Source organism: Galeopterus variegatus, unplaced genomic scaffold, assembly GCF_000696425.1.
Source record: "Galeopterus variegatus unplaced genomic scaffold, G_variegatus-3.0.2 Scaffold7736, whole genome shotgun sequence".
Lineage (NCBI taxonomy): Eukaryota > Metazoa > Chordata > Mammalia > Dermoptera > Cynocephalidae > Galeopterus > Galeopterus variegatus.
Genome location: NW_007733847.1, coordinates 76,890 through 98,663, shown reverse-complemented (window position 1 = coordinate 98,663; position 21,774 = coordinate 76,890). Strand labels below are relative to the sequence as shown.

The 21,774-nt window shown below is 42.7% G+C and overlaps 1 protein-coding gene across 2 annotated transcripts in view; it reads left to right on the top strand.

The window, feature by feature from the left end:
- The first annotated feature begins 623 nt into the window (after positions 1–623).
- Positions 624–21,774, top strand: part of WBSCR16 (Williams-Beuren syndrome chromosome region 16) — a 40,515-nt gene continuing 19,364 nt past the window's right edge. For both annotated transcript variants that reach the window (XM_008592287.1, XM_008592286.1), the window contains exons 1-6: positions 624–1,085; positions 10,928–11,057; positions 14,430–14,558; positions 15,356–15,422; positions 15,944–15,995; positions 17,835–17,919. In XM_008592287.1, the coding sequence (XP_008590509.1) occupies positions 762–1,085; positions 10,928–11,057; positions 14,430–14,558; positions 15,356–15,422; positions 15,944–15,995; positions 17,835–17,919 (787 nt within the window). In that variant the 5' untranslated portion in view covers positions 624–761. The remainder of the gene's footprint in view (positions 1,086–10,927; positions 11,058–14,429; positions 14,559–15,355; positions 15,423–15,943; positions 15,996–17,834; positions 17,920–21,774) is intronic.

The following is a 21,774-nucleotide window of genomic DNA, read 5'->3' as shown; positions in this document are numbered from 1 at the left end:
GCATGCTATACTCTAGGAGTACAGAATTAGTGACGACTCTCTGAATGAACTCAGCTCCTGCCTCCAAGGAACCTCAGAGGAGGTGCTGGGGCTGGATCTTAGAAAGTGGGTAGGAGTTTGCGGACATCTGGAGCTAGAGGGGACAGTGGGGAGGGCATTCGAGGTCCTGTGCGCAGAAGGGAGGCCGGAAACGGCGCTGGGTCGGAAATTACCAGCAGAGCCGTCTGTCTCGAGTGGAGTGATGGGCTGAGGGGCACTGGCGAAGGCCGCAGGGAATCGCTGGGGGTGTTTCGTGCCAATACAATAGTAAGAGCTCCAATCTAGCTCCCTGGTTGGAGGGCGGGATGGAGTAGCCAAGGAGCGTGTGTCCGCGAGGGCAGGGCAAGCACGGGGGCTGTCCGGCCCCGCCCCACCTCACCTCCCGGAACCGCGGGCTGCCCCTGCCTTCGGCCAATAGCAAACGTGGCCGCGACCGCGGGTTCTTCCGCTGGGGCGTGCGTGCCAATACAATAGTAAGAGCTCCAATCTAGCTCCCTGGTTGGAGGGCGGGATGGAGTAGCCAAGGAGCGTGTGTCCGCGAGGGCAGGGCAAGCACGGGGGCTGTCCGGCCCCGCCCCACCTCACCTCCCGGAACCGCGGGCTGCCCCTGCCTTCGGCCAATAGCAAACGTGGCCGCGACCGCGGGTTCTTCCGGTGGGGCGTGAGGTCAAGGGTCACACAAGATGGCGGCGCCCAGGAGCCGCTGAGGCGTGAAGCGGAGGATGGCGTTGACGACGCTGGCGTCGGGGGCTCGGCTGGCACGGCGGCTGAGCGGGCCCGGGCTGGTGCGAGGGCACTGGACGGCTGCCAGGCGCTCGCGGAGCAGGCGCGAGGCGGCGGAGGCCGAGGCGGACGCGCCCGTGTTCCAGTACGTGGGCGAGCGCGCGGCCCGGGTCGACCGCATCTTCGTGTGGGGATTCAGCTTCTCGGGGGCCCTGGGCGTGCCCACCTTTGTGCTGCCCGGCTCCGGACCCCAGCCCCGCGCCGGCTCGCGGTCGCGCCGCAGGATCCAGCCCGTGCCCTACCGCCTGGAGCTGGATCAAAAGGTACGGGTCGCGGCTTCCTGCCTCCTTCTCTTTAGCACTCCCAAACTCCGCCGCTCCCCGTTCTCCATGCCCGACGCCTTCGGTCCTCTTCGAGAAGTTGGCTACGCTGGGTGGCCGACTTCTGGGAGGACAAGTCTCGAACTGGCTGCAAGCCCCAGACGGGAAGGTTAAGGGTGGCTGTCAACATATATGGGGTGACTGAAACGTGCCAGATGTTGTGCCCGCCTCGTGTCATTTGCTCAGCACCCCGTGAGTCAGGAGTCGTCGTCCTTAGTTACAGGGAAGGAAAGTGAGGCTGAGAGAGGTTAAGGCCCGAGGCCCCACCGCAGGTAGGTACATGGGATTCGCACTCGGGCCAGTCTACTCCAGTTCTCATCTTAGGAAAGCAAAGTTCAGGAGCTCAGAGAGGGCTGTCCGGTTAGCTCAGTTGGTAAGAACACAGCCTGGTAACACCAAGGTCACTGGTTCGGATTCCCGTACTCCCCCCCCCCCCCCAATAACGTTAGAGAAAACGTGGACCGGCTGCCGTTGGATAAACAACTCCAAAGGAAAATGTTAACTCGAGCAGTTACAGGAATAAGCGAGAAAGGAGATCTAAACACCTAGGTGCACAGGATTCCTCTGGATAAGCTCAGATTTTAAAAGGTCACAACAAAGGACAGCTGCCTGAGGGCATTTAGTCTCAGGAGCCAACACTGAGAAGAGCAAAAATGGATACTTAGCCAAATGGATACTTAGGATCGGTTCTTGCTTGGAAATGGTTGTGGAAATCTTGGTGGGTAATGAAAAAGAAGCATACTTGTCCAGTTTGGCTTCTGACTTGTCTGCCTAGAACAGCAAATGATCTTTTAACTAGAAATGAAGATCAAGAGAAACGGAATTTAAGCTCCAGATCAATGAAAAGTTGGGTACTTGGACTTTTTAATATTGAGTTGTAAGAATTCTTTGTGTATTCCGTATGTATGCCTTTCATCACATGGTATGTACAAATCCTTTCTCCCCATTGTGGTTTTTCTTTTCTTTTCATTTATTTGTTTATTTATTAATTATTCATTCATTCATTCAGTGGCTAGCTGGTAGGGGGATCTAAACCTATGACCTTGGTGTTATAAGGCTGTGCTGTAACCAACTGAGGTAACCGGCCAGCCCCTTTATTTTCTTAATAGTGTTTTGAAGAGCAAAAGTTTTAAATTTTGATGAAACCGTAGGGTTGATAGCGATGTCTCCTTTCATTTCTTGATTTTGGTAATTTGTCGCTTCACTTTTTTTTTTCTCTTGGTCATTCTAACTTAAAAACTTGTCAATTTTATCAGTCTTTTGAAAGAACTAACATTTTATCTATTTTTCTGTTTCATTGATTTCTGTTTTAATTTTTATTGTTTCCTGTTTTCTTCTTGCTTTGAGTTTAGTTTGCTCTTCTTTTCTAGTTTCTTAAGATCGAAGGTTAGGCTTTTGAATTGAGATCCTTCTTTTTTAATGTAGGCATTTATAGCTGTAGTTTTCCCTCAGAGTAGCTGCTCATAAATTCTGATATTTTTGTTGTATTTTTGTCTTCATTTACTTTATTATTTATTTATTTATATATTTATTTTTGCAGCTGGCCAGTGTGAGGATCTGAACCCGTGACCTTGGGGTTATAGGCCGCACTCTAACCAACTGAGCTAACTGGCCAGCCCAAATAACCAGTGAACACTTTATTTTTCAGTTTCCCTTGTGATGACTTCTTTGACCCATAAAGTTTTTTTTTTTTTTTCCTTTTTGTCTTTTTTCGTGTCTGGCAATGGATCGCAACCCTCAGTGTCGCGCCTGTACTGGACCGGGACCGGCAACGGGATCACAACCCTCGGTGTTACGCCCGTACCTCGCTCAGCCAGTGAGCGGGAACTGGTCTGTATGTGGGATCCGAACCCTCGGCGGGAGCACGCTGCTGCGCTCCCAAGCGGCGCACTGTAGCAGTACGCCACCAGGCCGGCCCGACCCATAAAGTTTTTAGAAGGGTTTGATTTCCAAATATTTATGGATTTCCGTAATTCTTTTGTTGACTTCTAATGTAATTCTGTTGTGATTGGAAAAAATACTTTAATTTCAGTCTTTTAAATTTACTGAGACTTTGTTTTATGGTCTAGAGTATGGTCTGTTCTGGGGAATGTTCCAGGTGTGCTTGAAAAGTATGTGTATTCTGCTGTGGTTTAGTGGACATAATTGAGGATTTGTTTATTTCTTTTCCCCATGGCTGACTGGTATGAGGATCTGAACCCTTGACCTTGGTGTTACAAGGCTGCTGTGAGCGCGCCGGTCATCCCTATATAGGATCCGAACCCGCGGCGGGAGCGCTACTGCGCTCCCAGCGCTGCACTCTCCCGAGTGCGCCACTGGCTCGGCCCAGTTGACTTATTTTCAAGTTCACTCATCTTTTGCCTGCTTAAATCTACTATTGTGCTTGTTTAGTGAATTTTTTTTTTAAAGATGACTGGTAAGGGGATCTTAACTCTTGACTTGGTATTGTTAGCACCATTCTCTCCCAAGTGAGCTAACTGGCCATCCCTATATAGGGATCCGAACCCATGGCCTTGGTGTTATCAGCACCACAATCTCCCAAGTGAGCCATAGGCTGGCCCTAGTGAATTTTTAATTTTAGGGCTGGCTGGTTAGCTCACTTGGTTAGAGCTGATAACACCAAGGTCAAGTATTTGGATCCCCTTACTGACCAGCTGCCAAAAAAAAAAAAAAAGTTTAGTTATTGTACTTTTCAACATCAGAATTTCTTTTTGGTTCTTCTAAAAAAAATTTTTTTTTTTTGTCCTTTTTGAGATCGGCCGCACCGTGCTCAGCCAGTGAGCACTTTGAGCACACTGATCACCCCTACATAGGATCCGAACCCACGGCAGGACTGCTGCCGCCCTCCCAGTGCTGCACTCTCCCGAGTGCGCCACGGGCTCGGCCCTAAAATTTTTATCTCTTTATTGACATTCTCTATTTGATGAGACATTGTTCTCATATTTTCCTTTAGTTTTCAGATGTGGTTTCTTTTAGTTCTTTGAATATATTTAAAATAGTCAATTTTGAAGTCTTTGTCTAGTAAGTTCAATACCTGGGCTGCTTGCAGAGCAGTTTTTGTTGCTTTTTTTCATCATGAGTATAGGCTATACTTTATTGTTTCTTTTCATGTTTCTTCTTTACTTTCTTGTTGAAAACTGGACATTTATTTATTTATTTATTTTAAAAAATTGAAATATAATTGATTATACATATTTATGGGATACAGAGTTGACCATCAGTATTTGTGTACAGTATGTGATGATCAAATCAATATTATTAGCATGGAAAAGTAGACATTTAAAATGACATAATGTAGCAGCTCTGAAAATCAAGCTCTTTTACCCCCCCAGGGCTTGTCATTGTTACTATTTGTTTAGTGACTTTTCTGAACTAATTATGTAAAATCTGACTTCTTTGTCATGTGTGGCCACTGAAATTTGTTTTCTTACCTTAGTGGACAGCTAATAATTGGACAGAGATTTCCTTAACTGTCTGAAAACAATAGATCTCCCCATCTTTGCCGAAGGCTTTGTGTGAATGTTGGGGCACACCTTTGACACTTAGCCAGACAGTTTACAGTTCCATGTCAGCCTTTCCTTTCCACTTGTGCAGAGCCTTTCCAGGTCAGTCAGAAGGGAGAGCTTAGGGGCTTCCCAGGTCTTATCTGAGCATGGACACAACTCTACACAGGTGTGTGGCATTCTAGATTCCCGAGAATATGTCCGTGTCTTTCAAAGATCCCTGTGGACATCTCATTCCCCATCTTTTCCTTTTGAGCTTCTTGGTTAACCTATGGCTTACCCACCTGTTATCCATCACCTCAAGCAGCTGCAATGTTCCAAAAATAGCCTCTGATTGTTTTCAACAAATGTCCCTAGAGTAAGAGCTGTTTGTATTGGGTGAAATTAGGCTGTGTCAAGTAAAGACAGTCTTGCCAGTGGTGTTTCTAAGGGAACCACCAGACAGGTCAAATAATGAGAATTTGCTGGGATTGGAGCTTTGAAGTTGCTGCAATCCCATTCTGCCTCTTCCAGTGGTTGCCAGACTGCTGGTTTTCACTGTGATTGTGGGCTCTTAGTTTTCAAGACTACTGCGTGGCTGAGGAGAGGTGGATGGGAGTAAGTCAAGATAAAACATGACAAAGCTCACTGTTCTTACCAAGATTTAGCTGCTTTTTTTGAATAAAAACCCCTGATTGCTGTAAGTCTGGTTAATTTCCAGAGTTCTGAAAAGGTTGATTCTGACGTTGTTTGCCAGTGTTCTGATTGCTCTATCATTTTTGCTGATGTCACTGAATCTATGTTCTTTTAATGTAATTTATTGATATGGTTGGATTACATCTGCCATTTTGCTGTTTGTTTCAGTATGCCTTTTTTCTTTATTCTGTTGTTCTTTCTTTACTGCTGCCTTTTGTGTTAACTTTGTATTTTTCTAGTGTACCTTTTAAATTCCTTTGTTGGTGGTAAATACAAATATACACAGTAAAGAAGACTTTTTAAAAATTTATTTGTTTTTAATTGAAACATAATTGATTGTACATATCTGTGGGGTACAGCTTTGAATATAAATACCTCTGTGCAATATGTGATATGCAAATCAGGATAATTAGCATATTCAACCTTATACATTGTAATCATTTTTGTGGCCCTTTACCAATTTCTCTCTAACCCCTCCTCCCCCTTATTTTTATTTTTAGAGAGGGAAAGACTTTATTCAAGGATTGTTACTACAGTGGGGTTTTGTAGTTGGGGAGAGAGATCAGGCTCAACTAACCTATTTTTTTGAGTTTTTTTTACAGTGGTTGCTCTTGGGATTATAATGTACATCTTAATTTGTCACAGTATAACATCAAAACTGCTATTAGGTTAATTGTGAACTAATTCTGAAAAGTATAGCAACTTTGTTCTGACAAAGCTCCATTTTCTCCCCTCTCCTTTGTGTGGTTAATGTGATATATTTTACACCTTCATATGTTTTAAGCTCAACAATACAGTTTTGTAATTGTTATACATTTGTCATTTAAATCATTTAAGAGAAGGAAAGGGAAAAGAATATACAGTTATTTATATTTACCTGTATAATTACTTTTGCTGGTGCTCTTCATTTTTTGATTCTTCTTGTGAGCAGTTACTATCTGCTGTCATTTCTTTTCAGCCTGAAGGACTTCATTAGTACTTGCTAAGGCAGGTCTGCTAGCAGTGAATTCTCTCAGTGTTTGGGAGTGTCTGTACTTTAACTATTTTTTTTTTCCTTTTTGTCTTTTTTTCGTGACCGGTAACGGGATCGCAACCCTCGGTGTCGCGCCCGTACCGTGACCGGCAATGGGATCGCAACCCTCGGTGTTGTGCCCGCACCGCGCTCAACCAGTGAGCGGACCGGTCTCCATATGGGATCCGAACCCTCGGCAGGAGTGCCACCGCGCTCCCAAGCGCCACACTCTACCGAGTGCGCCACCGGGCCGGCCCTGTACTTTAACTTTTTAAGGATAGTATTGCTGGGTATAGAATTCTTGGTTGACAGTTTTGTCTTTCAGGACTTTGTGTTATTCCACTGGTTTATGGTTTCTGTTGTTTCTGATGAGAGGTTAGCTGTTAATCTTATTGTTGTTCCCTTGTACTTGATGAGTCAGTTTTTTGCAGCTTTCAAGATTTTCTCTTTGTCTTTTTTTTTTTTTTCCCCCCCCAAAGATGACCGGTAAGGGGATCTCAACCCTTGGCTTGGTGTTATCAGCACCGCACTCTCCCGAGTGAGCCACGGGCTGGCCCTCTTTGTCTTTCAACAGTTTAACTGTGATTTGTTGAGCAACTTTGTCTTTTTTTTTTTTTAAAGATGACCGGTAAGGGGATCTCAACCCTTGGCTTGGTGTTATCAGCACCGCACTCTCCCGAGTGAGCCACGGGCTGGCCCTCTTTGTCTTTCAACAGTTTAACTGTGATTTGTTGAGCAACTTTGTCTTTTTTTTTTTTTAAAGATGACCGGTAAGGGGATCTTAACCCTTGACTTGGTGTTGTCAGCACCATGCTCATCCAGTGAGCAAACCGGCCATCCCTCTATGGGATCTGAACCTTTGGCCTTGGTGTTATCAGCACCACACTCTCCCAAGTGAGCCACAGGCCGGCCCTTTTGAGCAACTTTGATCTGTAGATTTGTTTTTCATAAAACTTGGGAATATTTTTGCTATTATTTCTTTAAATATTTTTTCTTGCCTCTTTTTTTTTTTTTTTTTCCCTCTCTTCCCCTTCTGGGACTCCCCATTACATAAATGTTGATACACTTGTGTCACAGATACCTGAAGCATTTTTTTTTTTTCTTTTCCTAATTTTTTTTTCCCTGTTCTTTAGAATGGGCAATTTTTGTTGATTTTTCTTCAGGTTAACTGATTCTTCTGCTGTCTCAAATCTGCTGTTTATCTAGTGAGTTTTTTATTTTGATTATTGTACTTTACAATTCCAGAATTTCCATTTTAGGTTTTTAATGTAGTTTTTATTACTCTACTCAGATTCCCTATTTGTTAAGTCATCATCATCATTTTTTCCTTTAATTACTTTTTAAAAAGCTTTATTGCAGTTTAATTGATATACAGAAATTTCACATATTTTTATATTTTAATGAGTATGGACTTCCTTTAATTTCTTAAAAAATGGCTTTAAAAAGTTTTTTGAACTGAAATCTTTGATTTACTGAAATCTTTGATAAATCCCACAGTGGGTCCACTTCATATCATTTTCTTTTGGCTTCTTTTTCCTCTCAGGTCATACTGTCTTGATTCTTTGCATGTAGTGTACTTTTTGTGTAGAAAACTGGACTTTTTGATGATATAACAACTTTGGATTCTGTTATTTTTCTTCCTGAGTTTTCTTAGTAATTTTTATGGACTTAATTTATAGAATTAATCTCCCCTGTTATGTGGCCACTGATGTCTTTGCTCAGTTTTTTGTTTTCTCTTTATTTAATTACTTTTCTAAAAGTCTGGCTTCTTAAGAGTTGCCCCCTATCTGCAGTACCATTGTTATCAGTTAATGATTTGGGTAGAGGTTGTGCTCAACATCATATGTTGATTCTGTGTGTAGGTTAGGGACTATATTCAAAGTTCTCATATCTGTCTCAGCCTCACTTTCCACAGGGTGCTCAGGTCTCCCCTGCTTATTTGTGTATTTTCCCAGTCAGCCATGGATGTATGGAGAGCCTTCTATGGCTCTCTCATTTCTAGGAGCTTCCTGTTACATTTCTGGCTGATCCACCTTTTCTCTTGCCTCAATCAGGATGGCAACCTCAGGCTTGCTGAGTTGTAGGTTTTCTTGTTTGTTTCCTATTCAGTTTGCTGCTAGGCATGTGTTTTCATCCTCTTCCCCAAAGTAAGTCTGTCCTTTCTGGCAGCCAAACTGATGGTTTTCACAGTCACCCCATCCTTTTAAAATGTCTGTGCTGAGCTTGGGTATATGGAGCAGCCCAACCCCAGAAGTCTGCAGACTCCTGCTATTCTTACCTGAAGTTCTAGCAGTTTTTTATGAGTAAATATTTCTTAGTTTATTTGCCTTTTATTGATTTGTAGAGCCCTGACATTTTTTTTTTCCAATTTCATCCAGTTGTATTTTTGTTTTTTGGGGCGAGATTTGCTAACCTCTTCACACCACCATAGTTGGAAGTCCCTTCTAGCACATTATCATCACAAACACTTACTTAATGCTGACTCTGTGTCAGTATTGTTCAAAGCCTTTTCAAATAGTAACAGATTTAATGATAACAGTACGTGCTCATCAAATATTTGTTGAATTTTAAATAAACAGGCATCATCAAACAATGAGAATAATCATAGTTTGCTGGGCGTCATTTTTAGACTTATCTCTTTTCTTTGTGGTCAGGGGCTTTTCCACACTCCCATCTAGGTCATTTCTGTCGAGCTGGAGCCATTCCAGACGTTTGGGGGCTCTAGGAGGCCAAAGAACTGAGGGTTTTTGACTAACACAAGGGTGCAGGTATATGTATTCCATATGAATGTTATGAGGGAGCATATCACAAGGCAAAAGAAGGGAAATGTCACTTTTTTTTTTTTCCTTTTTGTCTTTTTTCGTGACCGCCAACGGGATCGCAACCCTCAGTGTTGCACCCGCACCTCGCTCAGCCAGTGAGCGGCTGGTCTGTATGTGGGATCTGAACCCTCGGCGGGAGCGCCGCCGCGCTTCCCAAGCGGCACACTGTAGCAGTGCGCCACCGGGCCGGCCCCGGGAAATGTCACTTTTGGATGACTTGATTAAACAAGGCATCAAGAAGTCAATTTTTATTTTTATTTATTTATTTATTTTTTATTTTTATTTTTTTTCCTTTTTTTTGTCTTTTTTCATGACCGGCAACGGATCGCAACTCTCAGTGTCGCGCCCGTACCGGACCGTGACCGGCAACGGGATCGCAACCCTCGGTGTTGCCCCCGCACCTCGCTCAGCCAGTGAGCGGGAACCAGTCTGTATGTGGGATCCGAACCCTTGGCGGGAGCGCCGCCGCGCTTCCCAAGTGGCGCACTGTAGCAGTGCACCACCGGGCCGGCCCAAGAAGTCAATTTTTAAAGAAATGTTTAGGGCCGGCCCCGTGGCTCACTCGGGAGAGTGCAGCGTGCCGAGGCCACGGGTTCAGAACCTATGTAGGGATGGCCGGTGCACTCACTGGCTGAGCGTAGTGCGGACGACACCGTGCTGAGGGTTGCAATCCCCTTACCGGTCAGGGGGAAAAAAAAAAAAGAAGTATTTAGCTAGCATTTCTTTGAGAAATGCTGTAATAAAAAAAGGTTTCTCATATTTGTTCATGATCAGCAGCAAGCTGGCATTGCTATCAGGATTAGGTTAGATTTACATGTGGTCTCTGACAGAGACTACAGAGGCCTCTGATAAACTGTAAGCAGCTGCAAGATAGTGGGAGATAATTAGGGTGACAATATAATTTGTCATGCAATTTGTTTGAGAGTGAATGTTGGGATATTATATATAAACCAGGACCATCCCAGGCCAACTGGAAATATGGTTGCTCTGGGTAGTATGGAAGGAGGGTTGATTTTAAAATCAAACCACCTTCAGTTTTCTTCCAGCCCCACCAGACGCCCCAGTTTCTTCATCTGGTCAGTGAAGGTGAAGATTGATGACAGTGTGGGTAAAACACTTGACAAAGACCCTGGCACTGTTAGGGTGTTAAAGTCACAGTGACTATAATACTAATTCTTCCTCTTCATGGAAATAGTTTGAGAATGTAACAGTGTAGCATAAGGGTGGGTTAAGAGCATGCACTCTGGAATCAGACAGTTTCCATTTAGTAGGCAACTTAAGCTCTAGGAACTCAGTTTTCTCATCTACCTAATACTGCTTCTACTAACAGTAATAGTAAGTATGTTATACAACTCTTACATTAAGCCAGGCACTATTTACTGTAAGGTCTTTAGCTATGTTAACTAATTTAGTCTTCACAACAACCCAGTGAGAGAGATGCTATTATCATCTCCATTTTACACAAGGAAACAGATACAGAGAGGTAAAGTAATCTATCTCAGATCACATAGCTGGTAAGGGGTGGAGCCAAAATTCAAACTAAGGCAGTCTGTCAACTACTATGCTAGACTGTGTAGTGGTGGATGGGGATGATACTGTCTAGTTCATAGAATGTTTGTAAAGATTAATACATGTCGAACAGGTTGCAACTAACATTTATTGAGTGTTTACTATGATAATAGTGTGTGTTCTTGGATTTGGTAACCTGTCATTTATTGCTGAAGAAACTGGACATCCCAAATCAGTCAATGCTTTATGGGAACTCTTTTTCAGATTTCATCTGCTGCCTGTGGCTATGGATTCACATTGCTGTCCTCTAAAACCAAAGATGTTACAAAAGTTTGGGGTATGGGACTCAACAAAGATTCTCAGCTTGGATTTCACAGGAGCCGGAAAGATAAAAGTGAGCATCCTCACCTTGGCTTCTCTGTGCTGTGATCAGTCTGAGAAAGCTCAAGGACATGATTACATAAACCACACCATAACAGTAAAATAGATGGAGTCTTAAAGGGATGTTGTTTGAAAACATCTGGACTCTATTATTTTTCAGCCTCTTTGGTAACACATTGAGCCATCAGGCTAAAGGGCAAGCACCTGGCATTTGGTGATAAGTAAAGATGTTCCTTTTTGGCCCAAAGAGATGACCTTTCTTTCCTTGCTTGAAGACAGCTTGAAATACTCTACAGTGCCTAGAATATGATCTGGGAAAAAAATTCAATGAAATCCTTAAGATGAAGGCTTTATTCCAGATGTTTGAAACTTGAATTGTAAAAATGTTAGAAATAATTTATAATGGCATTTAAAAAACTAGATATGGGAGAGTGCGATGCTGATAACACCAAGGCCCCGGGTTCGGATCCCATATAGGGATGGCCGGTTCGCTCACTGGCTGAGCGTGGTGCTGACAACACCAAGCCAAGGGGTTAAGATCCCCTTACCGGTCATCTTTTAAAAAAAAAAAATAGATATTAGCCAAATAATAGTATAAAAGCAGTAAGAGACATTTCTTAAAATAAAGGGGAAATTATCCAGAAATACATACTGGACAAATATTTCTTTTAACTTTTTTCTTGTTCTCTTGTTCATATGTAAATACATTTTTACATAATTTTGATCATAGGTTATATTTTGTTTTCTGCCTTTTTATAGGTCAGTATTGAAGTCTCTTATAGCAGTAAGGTGCCACATTACATTTTTATACCTTTTATTAGGAACAATTTCAGACATACACAGAAGTGGACAGAATAGTGTAATACATCTCATGTACTGTTATCAGCTTCAGCAGTATTAACTCATGCCAGTCTTGTTTTATTTATTTCTCCCAGCCTCCCCCTCAGTAAATTTGAAGTAAACCTCAACATCACTGATTTCATTTATTAAATATTTCAGGGGGCCGGCCCGGTGGCGCACTGCTACAGTGTGCCGCTTGGGAGCGGGGCAGCGCTCCCGCCGAGGGTTCGGATCCCACATACAGACCGGTTCCCGCTCACTGGCTGAGCGAGGTGTGGGCGCGACGCCGAGGGTTGCGATCCCATTGCTGGTCCGGTCCGGTACGGGCGCGACACTGAGGGTTGCGATCCGATGCCGGACACGAAAAAAAGACAAAAAGGAAAAAAAAAAAAATTTCAGTACTTATCTAAAGAGGACTCTTCAAAAAAAGCAAACATAATATCATTATCATTCCTAAAAATAATTAACAGTGGAATCTTTTAATATCATCAAATATCCAGTGTTCAAATTGCCCGTTGTCTCAAAACATCATTAGATTTGTATTTTATTCTTTTGATGTTTCAATTTCTTTTTTTTTTTTTTTTCCTTTTTGTCATTTTTCGTGTCCGGCAACGGATCGCAACCCTCAGTGTCACGCCCATACCGGTACCGGACCGGGACCGGCAACGGGATTGCAAACCTCGGTGCTGCGCCCGCACCTCGCTCAGCCAGTGAGCGGGAACCGGTCTGTATGTGGGATCCGAACCCTCGGCGGGAGCGCCGCCACGCTCCCAAGCGGCGCACTGTAGCAGTGCGCCACCGGGCCGGCCCAGTGTATTTTATTCTTAAAAATTTGTTTAAATCAAGATCCAGATAAGATGCAGATATTGCAATTGGTTGATAAGACTTTTTAAAAGTCTTTTAAGTCTGTTTTAATCTTTTTTTTCTTTGAAATTTGTTTGTTGAAGAAATCATGTTGCTTATCCTGTGGATTTTCCAGTCTGGAGTTAGCTGAATGTATCCCTGTGGTGCCATTTAACATGATACTCTGGCTTCTGTGTTTCCTGTCAATTGGTAGTTGGATCTAGAGCCAGATTCCATTTTATTTATTTATTTATTTATTTATTTGCTGGCTGGTACAGGGTTTGAACCCTGGACCTTGGTGTTATCAGCACCATGCTCTACCCAGCTGAGCTAACCTTAGGCCAGCCCAGATTCCCTTTAAATGTTATGTATATACTGCTTCCCAGGTTCTTCAGGGTTTATGAAGATAGTAATGGGGGACGTGAGTCACTTTTCTGTATTTTATTTTATCTTATGCATTTATTTATTTTGGCAGCTGGCTGGTAGAGGGATCAAACCCTGGATCTTGGTGTTACCAGCACCACGCTGATATTTCGGTATTTTAAAGTGCTATATATTTTTAGCTAATAAGGCTATATAAGCTAACAACACTGTCTAGTATCTTTGATTTTTGCCTGGAATCATGGCATCTCATTGTGATAAACCAGTTATTCTATACTGATCAAAAGTGTTGTGTGAAAATTATTTCAGTCACTGATGAATACAAATGGGCAAATGTATTATTATAACAGTAATAATGCCATTAATTTGGTAGACAAAATCTTTTTAAACATAGGTTCATAGGAGAAAATAGAGGGATCATTAGGGTGGAGCAGGATTAGAACCAGTGCATTTGTAGATCTCCTGAACTCCCGCCTACATTATAAATGTCCCGAAGCTCATCCTTTAAGCCCACAAGAGGAGTTCCCTGCAGAGGCTAATATGGCTTCTCCAGTGGGATTGTAGAGAACAGTAAAGTTCTTCTTTAGAGTGACTTCTAAAAAACTTTCTCCCTCATTTAAAATTTAAAATTTTATTTTATTTTTGAGTAGATAACATATTTGCATTGTTCAGAATCCTGAATGCATGGTAGAATATACGGTGAAAAGTCTGCTTTCCACCTCTGTCCTCCCAGCCACATGGTTTCTCCCTGATGACAGCCTCTGTTAACAGTTTCCAGTCTGTCCTTCTAGAGAGATTTAATGCACACAAGCAAATAGTGAAAAGTCTGCTTTCCACCTCTGTCCTCCCAGCCACATGGTTTCTCCCTGATGACAGCCTGTGTTAACAGTTTCCAGTCTGTCCTTCTAGAGAGATTTAATGCACACAAGCAAATACATATTCTTTTTGCCTCCTTTTCATATGAGTGGTATCGCATGCTGTTCTTTGCCTCACTAAGAAACTATTGCAAGAAGGTGCTTTTACTTTCCTTAAAAACTCAAATGGTAGTAAATGAAATATAAAGAGATTTCTTTAGTAAGACTGAGCATGCTTTTCAATAACCCACTTTGTGTAATGGAGGCAGTGTAGTACAGTGGCCTGGGAGTTGGGTTTCTAGTCCTAGCCCTGCTGCTGACGTACGTGTCTTGAGTAAGTCATTCCTGTTCTGACTGTCTTTCTTCCTATGTAGAAGTAGGAGGGCTGGACAATATGATTTCTAGTGTTAGAAATGCTACAACTGTGAATCAGTGTAACATGCTATGGCCCTGGTGGTTTTGTTCAGCTAGAGGCTACGAGTATGTTTTGGAGCCCTCTCCCGTCCCACTGCCTCTGGACAAACCTCAGGAGACAAAGGTGCTGCAGGTCTCCTGTGGCAGAGCACACTCTCTCGTCCTGACAGACAGCGAAGGAGGTGAGTTGACCTGTTGAAGGCTGATTGAGGAGTGGGGGGACCACTTTATTGTGAGATGGAGCCTTGCCCTTGGGCCTGAGTGGCTTGTTTAAGCCACATGGCACTTCCTGAGCAAACCAGTAGGATTGCTCAGGAGAGCTATGTTGGAAAGACCTTGCTAATTCTTATGTCCCCTGCTCTCTGTGGTTCTTGGAAAATCCCAGGTATTTATAAATGTGACAGTGCATACAGGGGAGCCTTATCAAGGCTTTGTGCTCCCTTTGTCGTGAAGTCACCAAGCTGGGCTGTGTGCATAGATGGCTTTTTGTATTGGTACTAATAGAAGCTTGTTCGCTATCAATTTTTCCAAGTGGTGGGGGGCATTCAGAGTTCAGGCCCTGGGTAACACGGCCCCTCTTCAAAAGAGGGTTGTTTCCAGGGAAAGGCCAACATGACTCCATTTTTCAAATTTCATTTTCTGGCAAAGTGTGCTCTCTGGGAAAGGGTGAAGGTGGTATTTAGGAGTTCTTTTAAGAGGGGATTTGGCATGCAGGGCAACTTAGGCACAGGGAAAGGAGTGCTAGCTTATAATTTGGAATTCCCAAGAGGCAGATCTAGGGCTGAAGGGGAAGGCAGGTCTAGACCCAGACACACACGTCGATGTGCTCACAGAGGCTAGAAATGTTGAAGAAGGAAACCGAGTGGCAGTTAGGGTAAGCGGTTGGACGAGGACCACTTTTGAGACCTCTTTTTAGTCCTGACACTCTAGGGTTCCATGAACATGCAGAACTGATTTAATTTGTGGCGTTATTCTTTAGTTTTCAGCATGGGAAACAACTCTTATGGGCAATGTGGAAGAAAGGTGGTAGAAAATGAAATTTACAGGTGAGTTTTCCAAAGGACAGCCCCTTCCGCATACCAGATGTGCTTGAGAGAGAGCTGTGAGAAGTTGGTGGAAAGTTGTGGAGTGTTGTTCTCTTTCAGGTTGAGCTCGTACGTTAGCTTGGTGGGAGTGGAGGGTGGGTGAGCATTAGTTGTGATGCGTAGAACTTCTTTGAATTAACTTTTTTAAATTAATTTTTCATTTTACCAAATTGATTAACTTAAAAAATTTCCCTTCATTTCAATCCTATTCATTTTCCTGTTTTAAAAAATTTCCCTGTAGCTCCTCATGTTATGCTGGTAGGCCTGAACACCAGTCTCAGCTCTGCATATTAAAGTCACCTAGGATTTTGTTTTGTTTTGTTTTTCTTTCACTCCCAGGCCTAACTCTGCCTTATATTTGACCTTGAGAGTTGCCCTAACAGTTACTGTGTGCACATGGGGGTGATGGGGAGGGGCCGGGACTGCACAGTGCTTATCATGACCATATCTCGTATTTCTTCCCAATTTGCTCCTGGCTGTAGCGAAAGTCACAAAATCCATAGAATGCAGGACTTCGATGGACAGGTGGTCCAGGTGAGAGACATGGGCTGAGAGCTGCTTGTCCTGTCCTCAGGGGTGCTTTTGAAAGGTTGAAAGTTGGGTGGGTTGATGGTAAATTTGTTAGGGGGATTTTCTGAATTAATAAATTATTTTAATAAAAATTATTGCCTGTCTACTACAGCAAGGACTTATGCTAGATCCTAGGGATACAAAATTTAATAAGATTTAGGGAGATAACTCTTAGTGGGAGAACAGGTTAAACTAGCTGTATCACAGTGTCATTAGTGCCATGGTCTTCCAGGCTGGCTGTGTCTTGCTGGGAGATAACTCTTAGTGGGAGAACAGGTTAAACTAGCTGTATCACAGTGTCATTAGTGCCACGGTCTTCCAGGCTGGCTGTGTCTTGCTCACAGTTTTATTTTCATCCTTGGAGCAGTGCCCAGCACATGGCAGGTACATAAAGTAAATATTTAAATACATACATGAACATGTACAGAAGTGCTATGAGAGCACCAGAAGGGGAATTGTTAAGTCTACCAGGGATGGGATGGAAGGGAGAGAGTGCATCCTAGAGGAGGTGGCAAAGGAGCTTACTGGATAGGCCAGAGATGGATGATAGGAAAGGTTTTATGACAGAGGGGAGGGGTAGTCTGAAGGCTGTAAGACTGCACGTTGTGTCTGGAGTGTTGTGTGCTTATGGGGAGTGGTGTGAAATAGTCTGGAAGACAGACTGAGAGTGAACCACATCTTGCTAAGGAGTTTGGACTTCATCTTTTGACACTTGGGGGCTGTCAAAGGTTTGAAGCAGGGCAAGTGACAACCAAATCATGATCCATTTACGAAGAAAACTTTGGCCATGGAGTGGAATTGGGCGTGGAGGTGATGAAGGCCAGTAGGGAAGATGTGGGGAGAGAGACAGGTGGGAGAGACCTGTAAGCGGAATTGCCAGATACAGGGCTTGATGAGATGGATAGGGAGTGAGCTGGAGGAGTAGAGTGTGGCCCAGTAGGCAGATGAGTGGGCGCTGAGGTTCCTGACCATGAGGAGAGGACCAGAGGAGGGGCAGGCTTGGGGTGGGTAGGAGGGGAAAGTGAGGGAGAGGTAGAGAGTGAATTTGGTGTTAAGGTTGCAGTAGAGCATAGTGTTTATTGCACAGGCTTCAAAGTCACATGGATGTGAGTTCAAGTCCCTGCTCCTCTGCTTATTGATGGAGTGACTTTTGGCAGGTTTGTTTGTCTGAGACTCAGTTTCTTACTAGGTAGCTTTGGCTGTTGACTTAGCACGGAGCCTGGCATTATAAGTGTTCAATAAATGGTGCTTTTCTTTAGCCAGTTAGAAAAATCAGTCCTGGAACTCAGTAGAGTGCTTGAGACTGGAGATAATAGTGTGGAGGTGGCAGTTAAGCCTTGGGAGTCTATGCAGTCTCCCAGGGAAGCATGGAAAGTAGGAGAGAAGAGGGCAGAAGACAGTGCTTGGAGAGATTCCAGCATGAGAGGGAATGAAGTAGAGGCTGAGCTTGTGACCAAGAATGGAAGTTATTAAAGAACAGAAGAGAGGGACGGGGAGGAGAAGAGTTAAGGAGGATGGGGCGGCGCCTCTGAGATGGAGTGGGATGGATGGAAGAGCTCTTGCATTTGCTCCTAAAGGCCACTTTACTTTAGCAAGAGCAGTTTCAGAGGCATGGGAATCAAAAGCTAGGCTGCGGTGGATGGAGGAAGAACAAGCTATGGGGGCAGCATGCGGCAGCCTGCCTGGGCACGTCCCTCCTGTGCTCAGGAGCGGTTGGGAGTGCTGCTGGTTCTTTGGCTCCGTTGACTAGGACACTGTGTTCTGAGTATTTCTTCTCATCAGCTTCACTTCTCTGTCTGCCAGGTCGCCTGTGGTCAGGATCATAGTCTGTTCCTAACGGATAAAGGAGAAGTCTATTCTTGTGGATGGGGCGCCGATGGGCAAACAGGTAGTGTACTTGTCACCCTTCTGGGGCAGTGAGAGCTCTTCGCACCTGTAGTGTGGAGCTGTGAGTTGGAGGGCCTTTATGGTCTGGAGCCCACCTTCCTTAATTTGGCTCTTACCCCTTGTCACTTCCCATTCCCCTCATCCCGGGCTCCCGTAGGCATGACCTGAGGAAGCACTGGAGGTCACATTAGCCACTCCTCAGCAGAGGGGCTCTGAGCCTTTCAGCAGAGAAAAGAAACTCCTTAAAGAAGAAACAAATGCCACCCAAAAGGCAGTCGATTTTAACTGATTTGGGAAGAGTGTGATTAAGGGAGGAAGGAATGAGGCACAGGCTTTATCCACCTCGTATATTCCATCTTCTTGTTTTCTCATGTTTGTCTGAATGGGGGGCCTTTAAGTTTAGGATATAAATCATGTATAACTCCTGTCTGATCCTAGCACTACATCGCATCATCTTTGTGTATTGCCTTGTTCATTTGTATACATCTTTTATATTGTAATATAGCATAGGTGTAGTTTTATATATTGTTTTGAAATTATTTAAATTCACATAAAACATTTTTCTGTGTTGGTATGCTTTTCAGAATTACAGATTTTAATATTTGAATAACACGGCATAACATTAATACACAATAAGGCATTTAATCATTTTCCTGTTGTCAGGAGGCATTCTTTTGGAGGATGGAAGGAGGCATTGGAGATATTATTACATTTATCATGTACACACATGTGGCTTCTTTTCATTTGGATTGTTTCTCTAGGATGAATTCCTAGGAGTGGATCAAAGGCTTAGAATATTTTTATTGTTTTCAGATTATGTTGTCATATTGCTTTCTAAGTTTACCAGTTTATACTGCCGTCAGCAATGTAGAGAAGTACCACTGTAATCATAACCTTTAGCAATGAGTATTATCCACTTCAGTGTGCTAATTTAATAACTATGCCAGTTTTTTTTTTTTTTCCCTTTTTTGTCTTTTTTTTGTGAGCAATGAGTATTATCCACTTCAGTGTGCTAATTTAATAACTATGCCAGTTTTTTTTTTTTTTTTCCCTTTTTTGTCTTTTTTTTGTGACTGGCAACGGATTGCAACCCTCAGTGTCGCGCCCGCACCGGGCCGGGACCGGCAACGGGATCGCAACCCTCGGTGTTGCCCCCGCACCTCGCTCAGCCAGTGAGCGGGAACCGGTCTGTATGTGGGATCCGAACCCTCGGCGGGAGTGCCGCTGCGCTTCCCAAGCGGCGCACTGTAGCAGTGCGCCACCGGGCCGGCCCTAACTATGCCAGTTTTTAATATTTGCGTTTCTCTGATAACTGTAAAGTTGAAGCTTCTCTTTATGTTTAAGATCTTGGTGTGGGTAATTATTTAAAAATCAGCTATTTATAAAAATAATAAAATTGTTGATAACATTCCGACAGCATAGGAAGGAATAAGGTGAAAAGAAAAAGTCTCACTCACTGGAGATACCTGTGGTCAACAGTTTCTTAGTTGTCTTTCCAGAAACTTGCTGTTCACAAGCTGCATGTCCTCTGGCACCACGCCTGCTTCCTGGGTTCTGAGTCCAGCCATAGGGGCCTCTCCTTCGTCAGTTGCTGGAACATGCCCACTGCTCTGCTGCCACAGGCCCTTTGCACATGCTGTTCACTTAGTCTGGACGCTCTTTGCTCTCTTTTTCATCCTGTAGGCTCAGCTTCTCTGACCATTCTAAATCAGTTGTTCCATCTCCCTGGCAATTTTTATCCTGGCATTCTATTCTTTTCTCTTATTGTCCTTCAACATTTTGAATTACTTATTTTAAATTTGTTATTATACATGTATTATAGTATATACAAAAGCCAGTATGTAGACAGATTCAGTGCAATCCCTATCAGAATTCCAACTGCTTTATTTGGAGAAATGAACAAACTGATCCTAAAATTCATGTGGAATTACAAGTGACCCTGAATGGCTAAAAAATTTTTTTGAAAAAGAATAAAGAAGACTCATTCTTTTCACACTTAGTGTAGTAAATTTCAAAATTTACTATAAAGCTACAGTAGTTAAAACAATGTAGATTAGTATAAGGCCAGACATAGATCAATGGAATAGAATTGAGAGGCCAGAAGTAAACCTGTACGTTTGTGGTCCATTTATTTTTTTCCAGCTTTATTGCGGTATACTTGACCAATAATTGTATATATTTAATGTGTTAACATGATGTTTTTAAAAAAAATTTTAAAAAGGGCCGGCCCGTGGCTCACTTGGGAGAGTGTGGTGCTGACAACACCAAGTCAATGGTTAAGATCTCCTTACCAGTCATCTTTTAAAAATAAATAAATAAAAATTAAAAAAATTAAAATTTATCAATATGCAAGTGTGGTGCTGACAACACCAAGTCAATGGTTAAGATCCCCTTACCAGTCATCTTTTAAAAATAAATAAATAAAAATTAAAAAAATTAAAATTTATCAATATGCGGTGTAGTTGATTTTCTTGTCGCTTTACCAATTCCCCTCTCTCCCTCTCCCCTCTTCCCCCCATCAACATCATATCTGTTCACTTGTCTTAACAAGTTCAAAGGAATTGTGATTGTTGTGTCTTCTTTTTTCCCCTCCTATTTATCTGTATATTCAATATGATGTTTTGATGTATGTATGCATTGTGAAATGATTACCACAATCAAGCTAATTTAACCTGTCCATCACCTCACATAGTTATGATTTTTTTTTTTGGCGGTGAGAACACTTAAGATCAACTTATGGTTCATTATTTTTGACAAGAATGCCAAGACCATTCAGTGGGGGAAAGAATAGTGTTTTCAACAAATGCTGGGACAACTGAATATCCACATGCAAAAGAATGAAGGTGGACCTCTACCTTACACCCCCTATATAAAAATTAACTCAAAATGCATCAAAGACATAAATGTAAGAGCTAAAACTATAAAACTCTTAGAAGAAAATTTAGGTATAAATCTTTGTGACCTTGGATTAGGCTATGGTTCCAAAGCAAAAGCAACAAAAGGAAAAATAAAATGAACATCATAAAATTTAAAAACATTTGTACATCCAAAACACACTATCAAGAAAATGAAAAAACAACACACAGAATGGGAGAAAATATTTGCAAACCATATATCTGATAAGGATCTAGTATCCAGAATATGTAAATAACTCTCATAACTCAATAACAAAAAGACAATCCAGTTAAAAAATGGTCAGATGTTTTATTTAGACATTTCTCCAAAAAAGGTTATACAAATGGCCAGTCAGCATATGAATAATGCATGCATAATTAGTCATTAGGGAAATGCAAATCAAAACCACAATCATATGTCAGTTCATACCCTCTAGGATGGCTACAATAATAAAACAAGCAGAAAATAAGTATTGGTGAGAATGTGGAGAAATTGGAACCCTCATATGTTGCTGATGGCAATGTGAAATGGTGCAGCTGCTGTGGGAAACAGTTTGGTTGTTTCTGTAAAAGTTAAACGTAGAATTACCATATGGCCCAGCAGTTCCACTCCTACATATGTACCCAAGAGAAATGAAAACATGTCCACAGAAAAACTTGTACACAAATGTTCATAGCAGCATTATTTATAATAGCCAAATAGTAAAAACAGCCCACATGTCCATCAACTAATGAATGGAGGAACAAAATGTAGTATATCCACACAGTGGAGTATTATTCAGCCATAAAAAGGAATGGAATGTTGATGTCCATGTGTTCCTCCCCTGCTCCATCCCCTCCCTCGCCCCAGGGCGATTCACTATCCTGTTTCATCTCCATTATTCCTTTCACTGAGGGAGAAAAGAATTACACACACACACACACACACTCTCTCTCTCTCTCTCTCTCTCCCTCCCTCTCAC